A 17,130-nucleotide genomic window follows, 5' to 3' on the forward strand; every position below is an offset into this window, starting at 1 on the left:
TGAAGTCATGAAAAAATGTGCAATCATACTGAACTGGTTTAGCAATGCTGTCCTGAAAAAAAAGAGCTTTGCCTGAGTATAAAATCTCATATGAGGAGTATAAGGACTGCAGTCGGAGGACCGATGAAAAATTCATATTCCACACAAAATTGTTTGAGGAAAAAAATATGCACAGATTTATTTTCTGCTCCAGGCCCTTTTCACTCATAAGGTAGTTGAGTTTATCTGTGCTTACTGCATCCCAAACCCCATACTTGTGCAAAAATACTATGCCAAATTTATTAGTTCCCATCTGTTACTTCATATTGTGAAGTAGCCTATTAGTTACAATATTGTATTGTTCTATATGTATTTTATGCATTGACAGCCATGTACATTAAGTTAGTCAAATGAATCTCTGGTGTGATGTACAGTAGATACATTGCGTTACTTTGAATGATTCATTAATTTTGAGCTTTTCTCAGCGATAAACTGAAGTAACTACACCGGATAGAGATTTTACATTTTCTGTATAACTTCTTCTATAACTTCTTCTATACTGTATATTCTAAAATGAACCGTGGACCCCCTCTGCACTCCTCTGATTTATGGTACAAGCTATTTTAATATTAGTCTCATTATTCAAATATGTATAATAATATTCCCCATGAAAATCTATTCATTCAGGCTTTCTGTTGAGATTATTTTTAAAGGCCTACTTGTTTGGCAGTTATTAAAGCTTGGATTAAACCTATTTAACTCAAGTGACCAGTCTAATAAGCTAATAACTATAAGAACTCAATAATAAATAAAACTTAATGATGGGCTGGGATTTCCAGTGCTATAGCATTCATAAGCCTTGCAGAGCATTATCGGTGGCCTTGGTGTTGGGTTTATTTCTATAATGTTCCAGTTTAACAGAGAAGGGTGAGTTATCACACTAAGCAGCGACTAATATTAAAGAATTTAACACGACAGGGTATGCAGTTATAGGAAAATAATCAATGACGCAGTCATGTGTGTGTTTTATTCCTGCTTTACAACAGTAACAGTAACAATTTCTTATTTATTAAAAAATATAGCTGACACTGGAGGCAACACATGTTTTTACCGTTTATTATTAGGCTTAGAGTATGTCGAGCGTCCACCATACAAGTCCCACTGAATTATTTGTTCCTATAGAAACAATAACGTATTAGAATGACCACATTAATATAAACTTGTGATTTGAATTACAGCTGGCACTGCTCTCAGAACTGCTGTTATAGAAAATTAATTCCTACCTCCTGACCAATCAAATTAAAGGATTCAACAGTAATGCTAGGTAAAAACTATAAATACACATATATTAACCTAATGGAAACCACCTGTTTTTGAAATGATATTTAGAAATGTCAGCTGGATCTTTTTGGATGAAGCAAAGAGAATGAGTGCTTAGCTAGAGTAAAAGGTTTCTAACACAAAGCCCTCTGTGCCTGGCTGTAATGGCGCCCAGAGCAGCCGCTTCCTTTCCTCCATTAGGCACAAATTGAGTTAAGATATTAGACTCCTGGAGACAAGACGAGCACCAATTCATGATCATTTGTGCATTTATACCCATTTGAATCATGCCCTCACCCTGACAAAGCAGAGTTCCTTTTTTAAACATCCCCACCATGAAAATATAAAATATATATTTCATTTATGAAATGTAATCCAACACGAGACCCATTGCCCTCTGTAGCTCGAGCAAAGCACAGCATTACTGTAACCCTCTTGATTTAATGCTGTATAAATGGGTGAGAGGTGACTAAGGGAAATTCGGATGTTAAGGGTCATTTGCTTTTCACATTTTCACACGTCTCATGTCATTAGCTTTGCTGACTCCTTAAAGCAGAACCTGCATGTTGCAAGTTTCTCAGCATCATGAACCTGCTTACCTGTGAATGTCCAAATGATGAGTTCAGGATCTAAATGCCTCAACAAGGAAAATGTAGAAAAGCTTCAGTTCCCAACTTTAAACAATCAGTAGCTTAATAAAAGAGGGAGGGACGTTTTAGCAGCAAATTAGATTGATTCAGTCATTTTATCTTTAGTAAAGGTTTTATTCTGGGAAACATTAGATGTAAAGCAGGAATAGACCTGAAACACACACACACACACACACGCACACACACACACACACACCAACATCTAATAATAGTTTAATTGAATCCATCCAAGGTTTTTTTTTTTGATAAACTACTCAGCTATTGTGTAAATAAAACACTATATCTACTGTTGAGATTTGCACCAAAAGTGAACAGAAAATTGTGCGTGTGGTCAGGAGATGCTAAATCGAGGTCATCAAATGTTGAGTAGCCAATTCACTTACAGTCATGTTTTTTTTGAGAGGGAGGAAGAAAACTTTGCGGACACCAAAGGCCTAGGATTGAACCCGACCCTGAAACAAGGTTGTATCCCATGCTATGTGATCTAAAGCACTGATAAATCTGATGCATTCACTCAGGTTTATTTTTGTGTCCTGCTACAGAGTGAAGTGCAAATGTAGTTCAGTAAAATATTATTCAGCACAGTCAGTGCTCTCTGTGTCAAGCAACCTACATTGAGTGGACTACATATCAACCAGAGACACCCAGTACTGATAGTCATCAAGACCATTCACATGATGATAATTTGATATGATCATTTCCCCACATTAGAACAATCTGTACAAGTTGGGGGTGAAATGAGATCTTGTATTTTATTTAAAAATCTGTTTTGCTCACGTTTTAGTGAACAGACTCAAGATGTTATTGTGTTACAGATATATAAAAAAAGGCAAACCCAGTTCATTTAAAGGGGTAATGATGAGTTTGCCATGAAGATATCTAGCATCGATGTTAGCAAGGGAAGATTATACACCAACACATACTCACACACAAGCTGGAAACAGAGGTTCTGTTTCTCATTAGCATAAATGGGTGAATTTAATTTTCCTCTGCTTCAAAATATTTTGCCAAGAGCTCATGGGGCACATGAGAGATATTTTTTACTCTCAGAGATACAGAAATGGAGAGAATTTTAGAGCACATGCAGCATTTATTTATTTATTTATTTATTTATTTATTTATTTATTTATTTATTTTTATGTCCAAACTACTTTTATTCCAGACTTGGTTGACTTGGTATAACTGCCTGATTGCCTGGAAGTTTTTGTAAACATAAAACATAATTAATCATTAATATTCTAGCTTTATCCAGTTAGTCAGATCTGCAATTCACAAATAAAGCATAGCTGTAAGCATTTGAGTTTGTTTTATTTATATTATTATCAGACAGCTGATGCTGCTTTTGTCATTTTCATTTTTACCTAATTCTGTCATACAGGAGGAAATATTCAGCATAGTAAACCCAAGGTATGAACTGGTAAGTAAAAGCATTACATCAGAAGCATTATTACTGTGTTTCCAAATTGCTGGTGATATATATGGGATGTTGTTATTCTCTAAAAAATTATTAGCTGGCAAGCTCTAAAAGTAATTGTAATATTTGTTGTAATTTTAATTACTCAGGTTTAATGCCGTTTTGATCAACAGACTTTCATTTATTTGCAGATTGATATGGCAGTAGAGAGGGTGTGGTATCATGCCAAGAGTTGAGCTTCTTCACTTACTCTCCTTGTGTGTTTTATTGTACTGTGAAAGGTTCACACCCATTACTCTGACTAAAGCTTCTAATTCAGCTTCGGAAGCTGAAGCACACCATTAACTAGTGTCAGAACAACCATAAAGCTATGATTTGTTGAATCCAGATTTAACTTTGTTCCACAGAGCAGGTCACCTCACAATTACAGGGTCTTAATGGCTGCATAGCTCTGAGCTTTCTGTACTGGTATTTAATTGTAAGTCTCAGACTAACTACCCAGATGTCTCGAAGAAATGACAAGCTTAATGTCTTGTCTGAGTAGGGTGAAAGTTTAAAAAGGACTTGAAGGGCCCTGGGGAAAGACTAACAATCTTCATTTTTGTAGGATTAAAATACTCTTGTTTTCCATACCACTGGTCCTTTGGTACCGCAGGGCCAGTTGGTATATATGGGCTAACAGGGCTAAACCCTCCCTCTATGTCCAGGAAAAAGACATAAAAAATAAAGCTCATGTTTGGCATCCAGATCACCTTATTTGTTGTTAACAAATGGCTTTTTTATTTTTATTTTTGTGGAACCAAGAATGATGTCACCATTAGAGGTTGACCAATAGTGGATTTTACTTATACTGATAACTAAGTCAGGCAGTTCCTAGCGATAACAGATTAATCAACCGATAGTTTTTGAAATTCATACTGAATGACAACATTACACTCAAAGTAAAATACTGCTGAAGTTTATTACAAAAATAAATAGTTCTGACTGTACCATAAAGTGTGCTGTATGATTTTAATAAACATAATGTAAATAATAAATATATCAATATTATTATATATTAACTATTAATAAATAGGCTATTAAAGTAAATAGTTTTTATTTCGCCTCTAGAGGCCGCTCTCATACTGTACAGTGACAGCGGACTCTTCTTAGCCGACAGGAAACAGACGCAATCGGTGTTGATTTTTTGCCAATAACCGATAGTTCCAGCAATCAGTTATCAGTGCCAATTAATCGGCAGAACCGACTAATCGGTTGACCTCTAGTCACCATCACTGGTCATTAGTAAAACACTTCACTTATAAAAGTAAGTATTTTAGTAAGTATTGGCCTGTCATGTAATGAATGTGTGTGTGTGTGTGTGTGTGTGTGTGTGTGTGTGTGTGTGTGTGTGTGTGTGTGTGTGTGTGTGTGTGTTCCTGTGTATGTGTATTAATTTTATGCCTACAATGCTATGAGGCTCAACTGTAATGGTTTCATAATTATAAGAGTTAGTTACTGATTGATTGTAGAATGCATTGTTTGTGTCTTTGGGGTTGAGTACAAGTCCTCTCTAAATATTAAAAAGACCCTAAGTAAAATATGATATAAACAAAAAAAGCATAGACATAAAATCAAGGAAATGCAGCCTGCTAGTGTGCAAAAGCAAAGTCACACACTAAAAGAACCATAGCCTGTCCACAATAGCTTGCTTTGGTCTTTATGTGGCTATACTTATCCCTGAATTAAAGTCTTTCTTAGACTGCTACATGTCTAAATCTGCATGGGACAAACATTCAACCACCATGGAAGGAATTTCTCATACCATTTAAAGCTTTACAATCACTTTCTCTCTCTTTCAATTTTATTGTGTCTGGACAGTATTGCCATGTGCATCGCCAAAGTGGCAGACTTTTAAATACCACGCAAGTAGATTTATGATTTTGTTTGTGAAGGCCTGCATGATTTAACAAATCATGTCGAATATCCAGTATCACACGATGACATAGACTACAGAGAATGTGGACTCCTATAGTATGACAGGACTAAGAAATTGATCTAAAAGAAGTATAAAAGCAGCATGTTGGGATGCTTCGGTTTATCTACAACATACACTTTCTATCTATGCAGGGGTGGACAAAGCTCAGAGCTTTATTGGCTAACCCCACTGGCCAAGTGAAAGCTCCAGTGTACTTGCTCAGTGCCATGTTGTGCTTGCCTTGGATAAAAATGGCCAAACTAACATAATTTAACTCAAACTTATGTGAGTAAATTTATTATGTTCATACAGAATATAAAAAATAAGAAAATACTTGAATTCCTAGGAGGGTTGGCTTTATATATCCATAGGCTTTATCTTTTCCTGATAATGTCTCTGCTGCTGAAGTATATTCTGTTTGTAGCCTTGGCACAAAGGCAGACAGTCTTTGGCTAACATTTCAGGTATGAACTGTGCTGCTCTCTTGTTACAAGTAATGATATTATGTGAGAGAGGGTAGTGTTTTCATTTTGCTTGATGGCATGTTTAAATGCGGGGTGACTGCATGTTGTGCTAGCATTTGAGTAACATATCCGTTTTCTAGTGCACTGTATATCGAAATAATATCATGATATTTCATGGGTTGTATTTTTTGCAGTAATGATATAAATGTGAAAGTAATACCATCCAACCCTATCTTTTTGGCCACAAGTCACATCAGTATAGAGTCTTGAAAGCTGTGCCAACACAAAGATTGATCCAAAAAAGTCAAACTTAATCCTAACCATCATCAAATACTTTCTCTACCAATTAAGTAGGCTAAAAAAATAGAATATGAATTTTATTCACAAATTTAAATTAGGGTGAATCACTGACGTTTGATTCACATTGGGGCGGCTGAGGCTCAGGTGGTAGAGCGGGTTGTCCACTAATCATAGGGTTAGCGGTTCGATTCCCGGCCCACATGACTCCACATGCCGAAGTGTCCTTGGACAAGACGCTGAAACCCAAGTTGCTCCCAATGTCAAGTTAGCACCTTGCATGGCAGCTCTGCTACCATTGGTGTGTGCGTATGTGTGTGTGAATGAGTGAATGAGAACCAGTGTAAAGTGCTTTGGATAAAAGCGCTATATAAGTGCAGACCATTTACCATATCTGATTTTCTGTATCTGAACCATTTCCATATTACAGAGGAATCTCCTTTTTAGGAGATTCATTCTTCTTCCTCCTCTAGGGTTGGAACGCCACCTTCTGGCATGCTTGTTCTTGTTCTACATGTGAGATTCCCACGTTGTGGTGCATAAACAAGTCAACAATTACATAGGAATTGTACTGATATATCTTGGGCAATACAATATGGCACAGCCCTACACTGTACTGTATTTTTCTCAGTTTCCTCAGTCTTCACATCCCTGCATATTCCTGATTCTGGCATCCATCCAAGCTAATTAATATGCCTAGTAAAAATAGTTCTTAACCAACAGCCAGACCACATCCTCAATTTGTGTACATAGTTCAGCAAGAGGTGGGATTCACCTCTTTGGAAGAGTGAAGCAAACAATGGTGCTGATGTTATATAGTATTAACAGCCTACTGAACTTGTTGGTCTACTGTGGAACTTTAAATGAAAAACTGATGAATAAATCTGTAGCCTGAGCTTATGATTTATCCTCCCCTGCTATGAATAACCTGAAAGAATATACAACTCAAAATCACTGAGAGACAAATGGAAAATCTTTATCGATTATATCAGCACCTTGGTGTTTAGTGGTTATGGAGATGTTGACACAAACGAGTGACGAACAGAGATAAGACTAGAAGCAAAACACTCATCAGACAACAGTAGTGCTGTTCAATCTGTGGAGTAAAAAAAAAAAACCCTTAAAATGTTAAACATGTACTGTGGTGCATGAAGAAGAAGTGGCAGACACAATGAGAGTGATAAAGGATACTGCAGGATTAGTGGGTTCTATATTGAGGCTTTGGTGCCAGACTAGAAAGCAGTGCAAATTATAGGCTAAATATATCTAGTGAGTTAGTCCAGTTGATTTTGTTTTTGTATTTCTATTCTTCTCTTAGTCTTGGAACATCACACAATATCCTCCCTGACATGCAATCAAAGATTTGTTTATGCTGGCATACTGACATAATGCAATCATAAAATAGCTAGTTTTTCCTCCCCAGTTACACTCTTGTCCCCCGAATAAATGTGTTTTTTTGTGTGTGTTTTTTTTTTTTTTTTTTCAGTGCTCAAATTAGCACTACCACCCCAAAGGAGAAAGCACAGTCAGTGGCTCAATCCTGATTATGAAGTCTAGCCTTCCACAACTAATGTATATAATTAAAAATGGCAGAAAATGTGATGTGGCTTTCTCCTGGATGCCTGCCATTTATAGCATGGTTGGTTTATGCAATGCTCTGTTATCTCAAAGATGCACAAGGAGGCTTTTATAGTGTTTTAGCAATCTGCTCAGCATATATTCACAGAACATTGCCAGCATTTTAAGTGATTAGATGCCCTTTAGATGGACAATAATAAATCAACCAAAAGCAGTATTAAAGGAATATGCCGGCATGTTGTAAACCTAATCTCTACATATACTTCATCTCGAGCATATGGGTGTTTACAAGAATTTTGACATTTCTCTGTACTGAGACCAAAAATCTTGTTTACTTATAATGGAAACAAACTTATAATGGAAGTCTAATGGAAGAAATTTCAAATACATTACCATATATTTCAAATCTAAATTTGTAGCTATGGCACTAAACAATAAAAGTCTTATGATGAGGCCAGTGTGAGATAAAGCTTACCAAATCTGTTCTTTTTGTAGTTCAATCCAACTTAGAACTGCACTGGAGACACAAAGTAAAATGTCATTTTAGTTGCCATCGGACCGACACAGTATGCATAAACACAGTCATTCTCTCTGTATAAAGTAGTCTTATATCATTAAGGATGGATTATACAGATTTATACCATATTGCTATTGAAATCTCAATTCAGATGAGTTAGAAGGTGTTCATTCATTTTACAGCTCTGACTGTAGCGACGACTGTAAGGCAAATCAAAAATAAAAATTAATGCACCTGTCATGGTTACCCTGAACTCAGCACTTGACTACTCAGCACTTGACTACTTACTTACCAGCACCTCACTGGATCATGTCACGTGATTGTTTGCACCTGTGTCAGGTTTTGGTTAATGAGCACAAGTGTTTAAGTCACGGCTTGCACCTCACTTATTGACTGGCTTTTGTCGTTTGTCGTGTGCTGTCAGGTTGTGCTTGATAGACCTTGTATGTCTTTTTTTTGCCTTGAAATGATATTTTTTGTTTTGGTGTATAAATTGATGCCATCTCTACCGTTCATTTCTTATTAAAAATGAAATCTGCACTTGCATCCGTCTCCTCTATGAAATTCCTGACAGCACACTTTCCAATATGTTTTGTTTCTATAGTAACAGCTTACACATAGACCTGTGTGGTAGATGCTGTGTATAAACCTGAATTACAACAAGTTTCTGATGTGGACAAGTATTTAGGATGAAGGTTTTTTGGTAACATGATAAGCTGATTTTTTTTTTTTTTTTTTTTTTTGTCTTAATCAGTTATAAGTGATACCATGAACTAACTTGTTTCACATTACATGTCATTCTTTAATACTTTTTTTTTTTTTTTTTTTTAATGTTCGCATTGATAAACTGTGGTATAGAAGATATGAAACACTTCAGAATGTGCTGCTACTGGCAAACAATGAACTTTGTGTCAGAATGTATCACGCCACTCTGTTGCCCCCCCCGCCATATTTTATTACTTACTTACATTTCTTTAACTGAAAAAAATATAAAGGTATTCTATGAATATATTATGCATAAAAGTTTCTTGTTTGCTCCAAGAAATGTCCTTCCATTATATAAGTGACGGTTTTCCGCATACAGGGAAAATATTGAAATTCTTGGCTGTGGTAATCTCCCAGAGGCTACAGAAGTGGTAGATAGAGATTAGGTTAAAATAACACTGGGGCATTCCTTCAGATCATGTGTTTACAAGGCATTACAGTAAAGCCATTCACCATCCACTTTCCAGGGTGACTCACCAAAGGAAAGACTTGATATTTTTGAAAAATGAGAACAGCAATGAGAGTGTTTTCAGATCCAAACCTTATGCTTATGGGTCAAATCTGGGTTTTATTTGCAGTACACCAGAAGACACATTAGTCAAGTTTTTAGCGCGAGATATTTTGTGATTAGGAAAAAAAAACAATAACCCCATAATACTATATGGAACACTTCAAGGCTAGAAAGGACATCACTGATTGATTTTCAGTCTGGATGGAAGCCATGCTCAAATGTCACTCAGAGATGCACAGAAGGTATCAGTACCAGTCAATGTCACAATACCAGTTACTAATAGTACACTAGCGATGAAGCTTTCAGCCTTGAATGTGTTTGTATAGAAGGAACAGAATTAGGATTATTATTATTTTTTGTGACATCCATAATATAGTTTAGGATTGTAGCCAAGTCTCAGTGAGAATAAATGACTCAGTTTTATTTCCTGCTGTTAATAACTGGATGTGCTGCTATGGAGCAGGCTGAACTAAAACAAGCCTGATGACTGAGCATTATTACTATAGAGACACTGCAGAGGAGGGAGTGGGTCAGAGATGCTTCTTCCGTCCCCTAGGTATTGGAAAGTTGCCCTGATATACGCAATATGTCTCCTCCTATGGGCCTGGGAGTTGTTTTAAACATTATTGTCTTCTTCAGATTGCGAAAGACATCATTTTACAAGGAATACATTTAGGAGAATAATGAAATCCAGAAGTTAATATCTGGGAATAATATTTGTTTAATATAACTTAAGAAAGCCATTTTGTATCAAAGTGCAGTACAATTAAACAAATAATAATAAAAGGAACACCCTGAGGAAGTGTAAAATATTTTTTTCAGATCTTTACCTGGCATATATATAATGCTCTTTTGTAATGCATAATGTACAAAACAGAAGGTGCTGTGTGTTTCTCATTGGTACATTAACTTTCTATCGATATCCACCCCAGTCCTCCGGTGTTACTCCAGTGTAGGGTGTAGGGCATGTCCTCAGCTTTCTGTAAATGTAAAACACACTGGAATGTGAAGTTCCTAGAACAATGCACAAACACAATGTGCTCATGTATGGGGATTTTTCCAGTCAGGGTTGTGAGAGGGTGGAGATCTGCTTTATGATGAGCTCAGAGTCAGAGCTCATCTGGCTCCTTTTCATCACCAGCAGATGTTTCTCTATCCCACTGCCTCAGTCTCAGCAACACTGCCTCAAGGGAACATGAAGACCTCACCAGACCACTCGCTCTCCACTATATAAGATATTTTTTTCTGGTAGATGTTCCTACTAATATGGACAATAATGGATTTTATAATAGAACATATTGAGGCTGAGAATTCAAGTTCATATGTGTTATATGCATCAGAGAAGTAAGTTAAATGCTGTATTAGTGGAACATGTTTCAATGCCGTCTGCCTCCCAATCGCGCTCATGATACAAATCTAGTCATAGAACATTATGAACTACACAAACTGCTATGTGTGGGTTTGACATCAGTCTTCCCAAGCAAACTCATTTATTTAAGAGCATACAAGTGGTTTGACAGCTTTTGTCAAGAAGGAGGCCTGGCCTGCCCAATCAAAGTAGCCCACTCAAATTCCATCATATTCTCATAAATACAAAGAGAGAGATGGTTGGACAGATCTACTTGTGAACACTTGAAAGCATGAACAGTAGTACCACCTGGTGGACATGTTCTGGTAGTTTTGTTAGCAGCAGACTTTTTAATGAGGCAAATGAGATCAAAACCACACACACACCTGGAACAGTCAAGAACATTGCACTTTTGGGTAAAGAGGTGTGGTCTCTTTAAATTTGTCTAGACTGAAGAAGACCTCAGTCTAGATTTCATACTAACTCTTCCAAAGGCATTTTAACTTGTATGATTTTGAAAGCTTAGTGCTTAAATTGGATCATCTTGTACAACCTTGATGGAAGTCCCTTTTGAATTTTGATTTTAACTTCAGTATATTCATGCAAGTTGTGGTTACCGATTACTGCATGGCATACTTAAACACAGCAAAATGCAATACAGTATTTGTGAGTAGTCCTGGAATTTTAAAGATGATTAAATATTGCACCAGCACCGTAAACAGAATAGCAGACCAATGTTACGGTCATAATCACTGGTTAAAAGTCTGAAGCTAAGTCTATTAGAGAGATTAGGCAAAGAATAACCTTTACAAATGTGAGGGAATAAAGAAAATTAGGAGGTGGAAAAAAGGGACTGCTTAGGATTCCAACCATACCACAGCATGTGTGAAACAGCTGTATCGCTGCCAGCGGAATAAGTTTGTGTCTCTTTATTGACCATAGAAGCAAATTTCTGAAGTCCCCAGAATCATCAATTCCTCAAATTCAACAAAATGCCAGAAAACCCAACAACAGGTACTGCTGCAGCAGGATGTGATACAGTTAATAATACATGGTATTTTCCATGCCACAATTGTAATGGTTTTTTGACCAGCCAAGTAAATGATCTGACCCCACTAAGAATTGTATTTCACCAACTAAAGCTAACATTAAAAATAAAGAAAACAGCTGCACTACAAAGGGAAACATATACTGGGTCTGTTGATATCTTTGCGTCACAGATTTTAGGCAGTGTATACACAATCAAGAACTAAGTGTGACAATTTAATTTATATTAGTTTAAGTATTTATGGTCCTCAGAACAGGTCTCTAATTCCTGAACAGTTTATCCAGTATAATATTTTTTTGTTTTTGTTTTTGAAGTCCTTTAGCGTTCATTGTTTTATTTAAAATAGAATTCTGTGTGAGCCACAGCCAAGTAATTTAGCATAAAATAGCCCCATGGGTCATTTGCAAAGACTGCTGTGCTGACTTGGCTGTGTGTAGAAACTTGGGGTCTCTTTGCTAGGCTCATAAGCATACCCCACACCCTTTATCATGTGCCAGATGGTGGCTTTAGGATCTCCTGATAAATATTAATTGGGCTTGCATGAAGGGACAACAGCAACAGGAGGCACACAATTTGCATTTGGTGTGTCTCGCCTTCAGTTTTCAAAAAATAACACCAACAGTGTATGCCCAAGTCTTTATCAATAATGCATACCCCTACTCTAGACCACAGGTGTTATATACATACATACAGTGCCTCCAATAATATTGGCACTCTTGGTAAATATGAGCAAAGAACGCTGTGAAAATAGTTTTTAATGTTTAACCTTTTGATCTTTTGTTCAAAGAATTCACAAAAATACTCTGCTCTCATGGATATCAAACAATTGCAAACAAAACACAGGTTCATATAGGTGTGCGACAATTATTGGCACTCCTATGAAGTCGTATGAGAAAAATATAAAAATGTTAAGCAAATTCCCATTGATTAAGTAAATTCTCATTTATTTAGTACACCTGGGTGACTAGGAACAGGAAATTGTTCAACCATGACTTCCTGTTTCACAGGGATATAAATATGAAGTAACACATAGGCCAAGTTCCCTTAGTCATTCATAACAATGGGCAAGACCAAGGAATATAGCTGTGATCAGTGGAAAAAGGTTGTTGTGCTTCACAAAATGGGGCGTGGCTATAAGAAAATAGCACAAGCATTGAAAATACTCATTTCCACCATCAGGGCAATAATTAAGAAGTTCCAGTCAACTGGTAATGTTATGAATTAACCTGGAATTTAACACATGTTTATATTGTCCCAACACACTGTGAGGAGGATTGTTTGAGCCAAAAAAAATCGTGAAGGATCACAGCTGGAGAATTGCAGAAGTTAGTCACGTCTTGGGGTCAGAAAGTTTCCAAAACTACAATCCATCACATACATCACCACAAGTTGTTTGGAAGGGTTTCAAGAAAAAAGCCTCTACCCTCATCCAAAAATAAACTCAAGCGTTTTTAGTTTGCCAGACACTACTGGAATCTCAAATGGGATCGGGTTCTATGGTCACATGAAACACCAATATGGCAATAAACACCATAGATGGTTTTGGTGCTGTTTTTCTACCAGAGGACCTGACAGATATTAAATGAAAACCTGACTGCCTCTGTCAGAAAGCTTAAAATGGGCCATGGTTGGATCTTCCAGCAGGACAATGATCCAAAATATACATCAAAATCAACACAAAAATGGTTTACTGACCACAAAATCAAGATCCTGTCATGGCCATCCCAGTCCCCTTACTGAAACCCATAGAAAACCTGTGGAGTAAACTGAAGAGTCCACCAGCGTGGACCTCGAAATTTGAAGGATCTGGAGAGATTATGCATCGAGGAATGGTCTCAGATCCCTTTCCATGTATTCTCCAACCTCATCAGACATTATAGGAGAAGACTCCGAGCTGTTATCTTGGCAAAGGGAGGTAGCACAAAGTATTGACTAAAAGGGTGCCAATAATTGTTGCACACCTATATTTAGCAAAGATTTTTTTTTTTTTTGATAAACCTGTGTTGTGTTTGCAATTGTTTGATATCCATGAGAGCAGAGTATTTTTGTTAATTATTTTAAGAAAAGATCAAAAGGTTCAACAATAAACACGATTTTTCACAGCCTTCTTTGCTCATATTTACCAAGGGTGCCAATATTAGTGGAGGGCACTGTATATACTGTATATCAAAATTGAGCAACTGAGTATCTTAGTATAAGGAGTGAGGTTTGTCTCAGCAGTGTGTCTTGCTGTATACAGGTGGTGGTAGAATCTGAGTCACAGCTCCAGACAGAAGGGCAACAACTTCTGATGCTCAGTCTGTCTGAGAAGGATAGGAATAGGGAGCTAAAATCAGACAACACTGAGCACACTGATGGCTAAGAGGGTATTAGGTGAAGGGAGGACTGAGAATTGAGAAGTGTGAGATTGAAATGGGAGGTGAGGCAGTGAAAACAACACATAGGCCAAAAGGATTAACCCCCTGGATAAACCAAGAGTTGGCAACACACCAACCCAAATAACTCCTTTTGTATGTCCTTTTGAAATGGTGCCCCTTTTCTGTGCCAAATCCATTTGAGTCCCAACCCAGTGCCAAAACCAGTGTCTGTGCAGCGAAGGAGGCATTGGGAGGGTGGATAAATGGTTCAAAAGTGTGTCCCTCCTGTCAGGCTAAAGTATTCCACAGCTGTACCACCTGTAGAGATGCATCATAGGGAAAATTATATTGAATAATGGCTAATAAAGCTCTGATACTACCAATGAAATCATTCATTTATTATTCCTCACTTGCAAAACAGTATCGAATTGTCAATATGGACTAATGTAGCAAGGCTAACACTAACGAAAATGTGTTTGGCGCAAAAACAACCATGCTATATTATAACCATTTTTTTTCTATATTTTTCCTTGTATACTATAGTTATTATGGTATACAATATTACTAATAGTTTTTAACATTCTAAATGGGTTTTCCAAACCTCTTTAAAACGTGAACACACAGTTCAGTAGGATTATACTGTATATAGAAGTAATTGTTTTATTGATAAATACACTCTGACCCAAAGCATTGAATTAAATATTTAGCGGATGTTAAAAGCTGTATTAAAAAAGAAAGGGGAAAAAAGAAAGATTAAAAGAAATTGGTTCTTCATTGGGAAATCAGATCCCAAGTTCAGTGATCAAAGAAGTAAAAGTGGCCAAACCCCTCAGTGGTTCAGGGGTGGTTATGTGTGACAAAAGGAGGGGGAGTTGTTTAGAGGAAGGAGGGAGGGCAGGGAGGGAGCTGAGATTGAAACCTAGAAGCAGCTCATATTGTTTTCACTAGGCTTATCCTTCATCAGTCTGCTGATCAACTACCTCACAACGTCTTTTCTGTGGCATCTGCAGTTTGAACTTTGTCATGATGCTGAAAGCAGCAGTTAGCTTTACATGGACATTTACTGAACTCATTTTGGCATTTAGTACAGTGATCAATTTGTAGATTTTTGTCTCAAGGAAAGGATGGTGGTTTTTCTGGGTAAAAAATTTCGATCGCTACTTTCAGTCTTCAAGAAAAAGGGTGAGTAGAGAACAATTGGGATACTCATGGTTTTAAAAAAAGGCCCCCCAAAAAAACACCTTATTCTAACTTAGATGTATTCCCAGAAACTTTTAGTTACTGAATATAATACTGCAAAATGAGGGTTTTATATCATTCTATTCTTTCAAGTGAGTCTTTGTTTGTGTGTTTTTTAATAAGGTGTCTACATATTTCAGAATTTCATTATATTTTATCAAAATTCACGGGCGGGGGGGGGGGGGGGGGGGGGGTAATTAAGACCTTTGTCTTATTAGGAGTTAGGTTAGTGTTAGTATTTGTATCTTTGGCACCACTGTGTACACTGCAGGTATATTTTGATCAGATGGGAGGATTGTGAAAATGCATATCTGTAATCATTTCTAATAATCTCTAATCATCTGTCAACTTCAGTCTTTTATCACGAAGCTGAGGCAAAATGTTTTGGGAGCAGGATACAGAGGTTTTTACTTGTATGTTCCTTGTTAGTTTCACTTTACTGACTCTTTGGCTCTTCAACCATTCTACTCCCTTCTAAAGATCACTCAATGCTGATTGATTTGCTGCTTTAAGAAGTCTAAAGGAAGTCTTTTGGAAGTTTTAATATACTACATAGTCATGATAATTTTGTGATATTCTTGTTCCCCTTAGTTTGCTTCATGTAGTAAACCTGCCAATATTAGGTTTTATTTTAAGCTCTGCATGGTATCAGAGTCACTGTCTTCACAGTTAAGTTACCTGACACCCCCATGGGGTAGCTGCTAATCCAGATTTTTAAACGTCGATGCCTGGTAGGCGGCTAGAGAGTGTAATAAAAAGCCAAGGGGATTTCTTTTAGGAAAACCTCCCTTTTTAGGCAAAAACCTTTCATCAGTTTTGCATCCCAATGCCTTCACAAGGACAAGAGCTGAATTTCTCTTCTGAACAAGAGTTTAAGGTACTCAGGGGGACATTAGAAACCTGATAGGGGGACCAGAATGAAGCTTCTTACTGTTTCTTAGACAGTGTCCAAAGGTCAACTTGAAGTTTCAGGTTTCTCACTATTGTCCAACTAACAGTCAACTAACAGTCAGGAAGCATGGCATAGTGACCAGCAAGGGCCAGACTACTACACTGATTAAGAATGAGGATGTCGATTTACTCTTCTAGTATTATCTATAATTGCAGTCTTATTTCAAATTAGTTTAACCAGAACCATAAATGCAACGTCAGTGATTAAACCTGCTGCTGAATCATTAAAGGTTACGAGGATCTAGAGACATTACATCATGCAAGTGTCAGGGCTTATAACACATTGAACATCTAGACAACTGCCCATGCATCACTGGTTTGCTAGAGAAACTTCATGCAAACAAAAATATATCTTCATGTAATATTCATTCATTTATCGTTCGGAATTCAACCCTGGATTGCACTACAGTCAACTGCAAGGCATCATTCAAACACAATCACACTTATGGGCAATTTATACACATACACACTTGCGTATATTTGAATAAATTGAAAAATCACACAAGATATTCTATCGCTTTCTCCAGCTGGACAAAAGAAAGATGAGCAGACGAAACTGACAGTGCATTATACAGCCTCCCAACACTACCAAGAGAATGTGTTCATTGAAGGTAGCAGGCCAAAGTATCTGGAAGATCTGCACACTGAAGCCCAAGAAGGACTTAAGATACTACAACAGGAGGGTGAGCATGTTATACAACATTAATAATTAAAATTCTTAATTTATTATATACT

At 37.0% G+C, this 17,130-nt stretch overlaps 1 protein-coding gene and 1 long non-coding RNA gene across 8 annotated transcripts in view; one reads left to right on the forward strand and one right to left on the reverse strand.

The window, feature by feature from the left end:
• Positions 1–17,130, reverse strand: part of LOC108256892 (uncharacterized) — a 47,746-nt gene that overhangs the window by 27,234 nt on the left and 3,382 nt on the right. For 2 of the 3 annotated variants that reach the window (XR_006980953.2, XR_006980954.2), the window contains one exon: positions 8,135–8,176. The exons of the other annotated variant lie outside the window; for it this stretch is intronic. This is a non-coding gene — a long non-coding RNA (uncharacterized LOC108256892). The remainder of the gene's footprint in view (positions 1–8,134; positions 8,177–17,130) is intronic. 3 annotated transcript variants of the gene reach the window in all.
• Positions 1–17,130, forward strand: part of kiaa1522 (KIAA1522 ortholog) — a 41,086-nt gene that overhangs the window by 16,231 nt on the left and 7,725 nt on the right. For all 5 annotated transcript variants that reach the window (XM_017455152.3, XM_017455153.3, XM_017455151.3 and 2 more), the window contains one exon: positions 16,923–17,078. In XM_017455152.3, coding sequence (XP_017310641.1) covers positions 16,923–17,078 — 156 coding nt within the window. The remainder of the gene's footprint in view (positions 1–16,922; positions 17,079–17,130) is intronic.

This window comes from Ictalurus punctatus, chromosome 24 (genome assembly GCF_001660625.3).
Source record: "Ictalurus punctatus breed USDA103 chromosome 24, Coco_2.0, whole genome shotgun sequence".
NCBI classification, from domain to species: domain Eukaryota; kingdom Metazoa; phylum Chordata; class Actinopteri; order Siluriformes; family Ictaluridae; genus Ictalurus; species Ictalurus punctatus.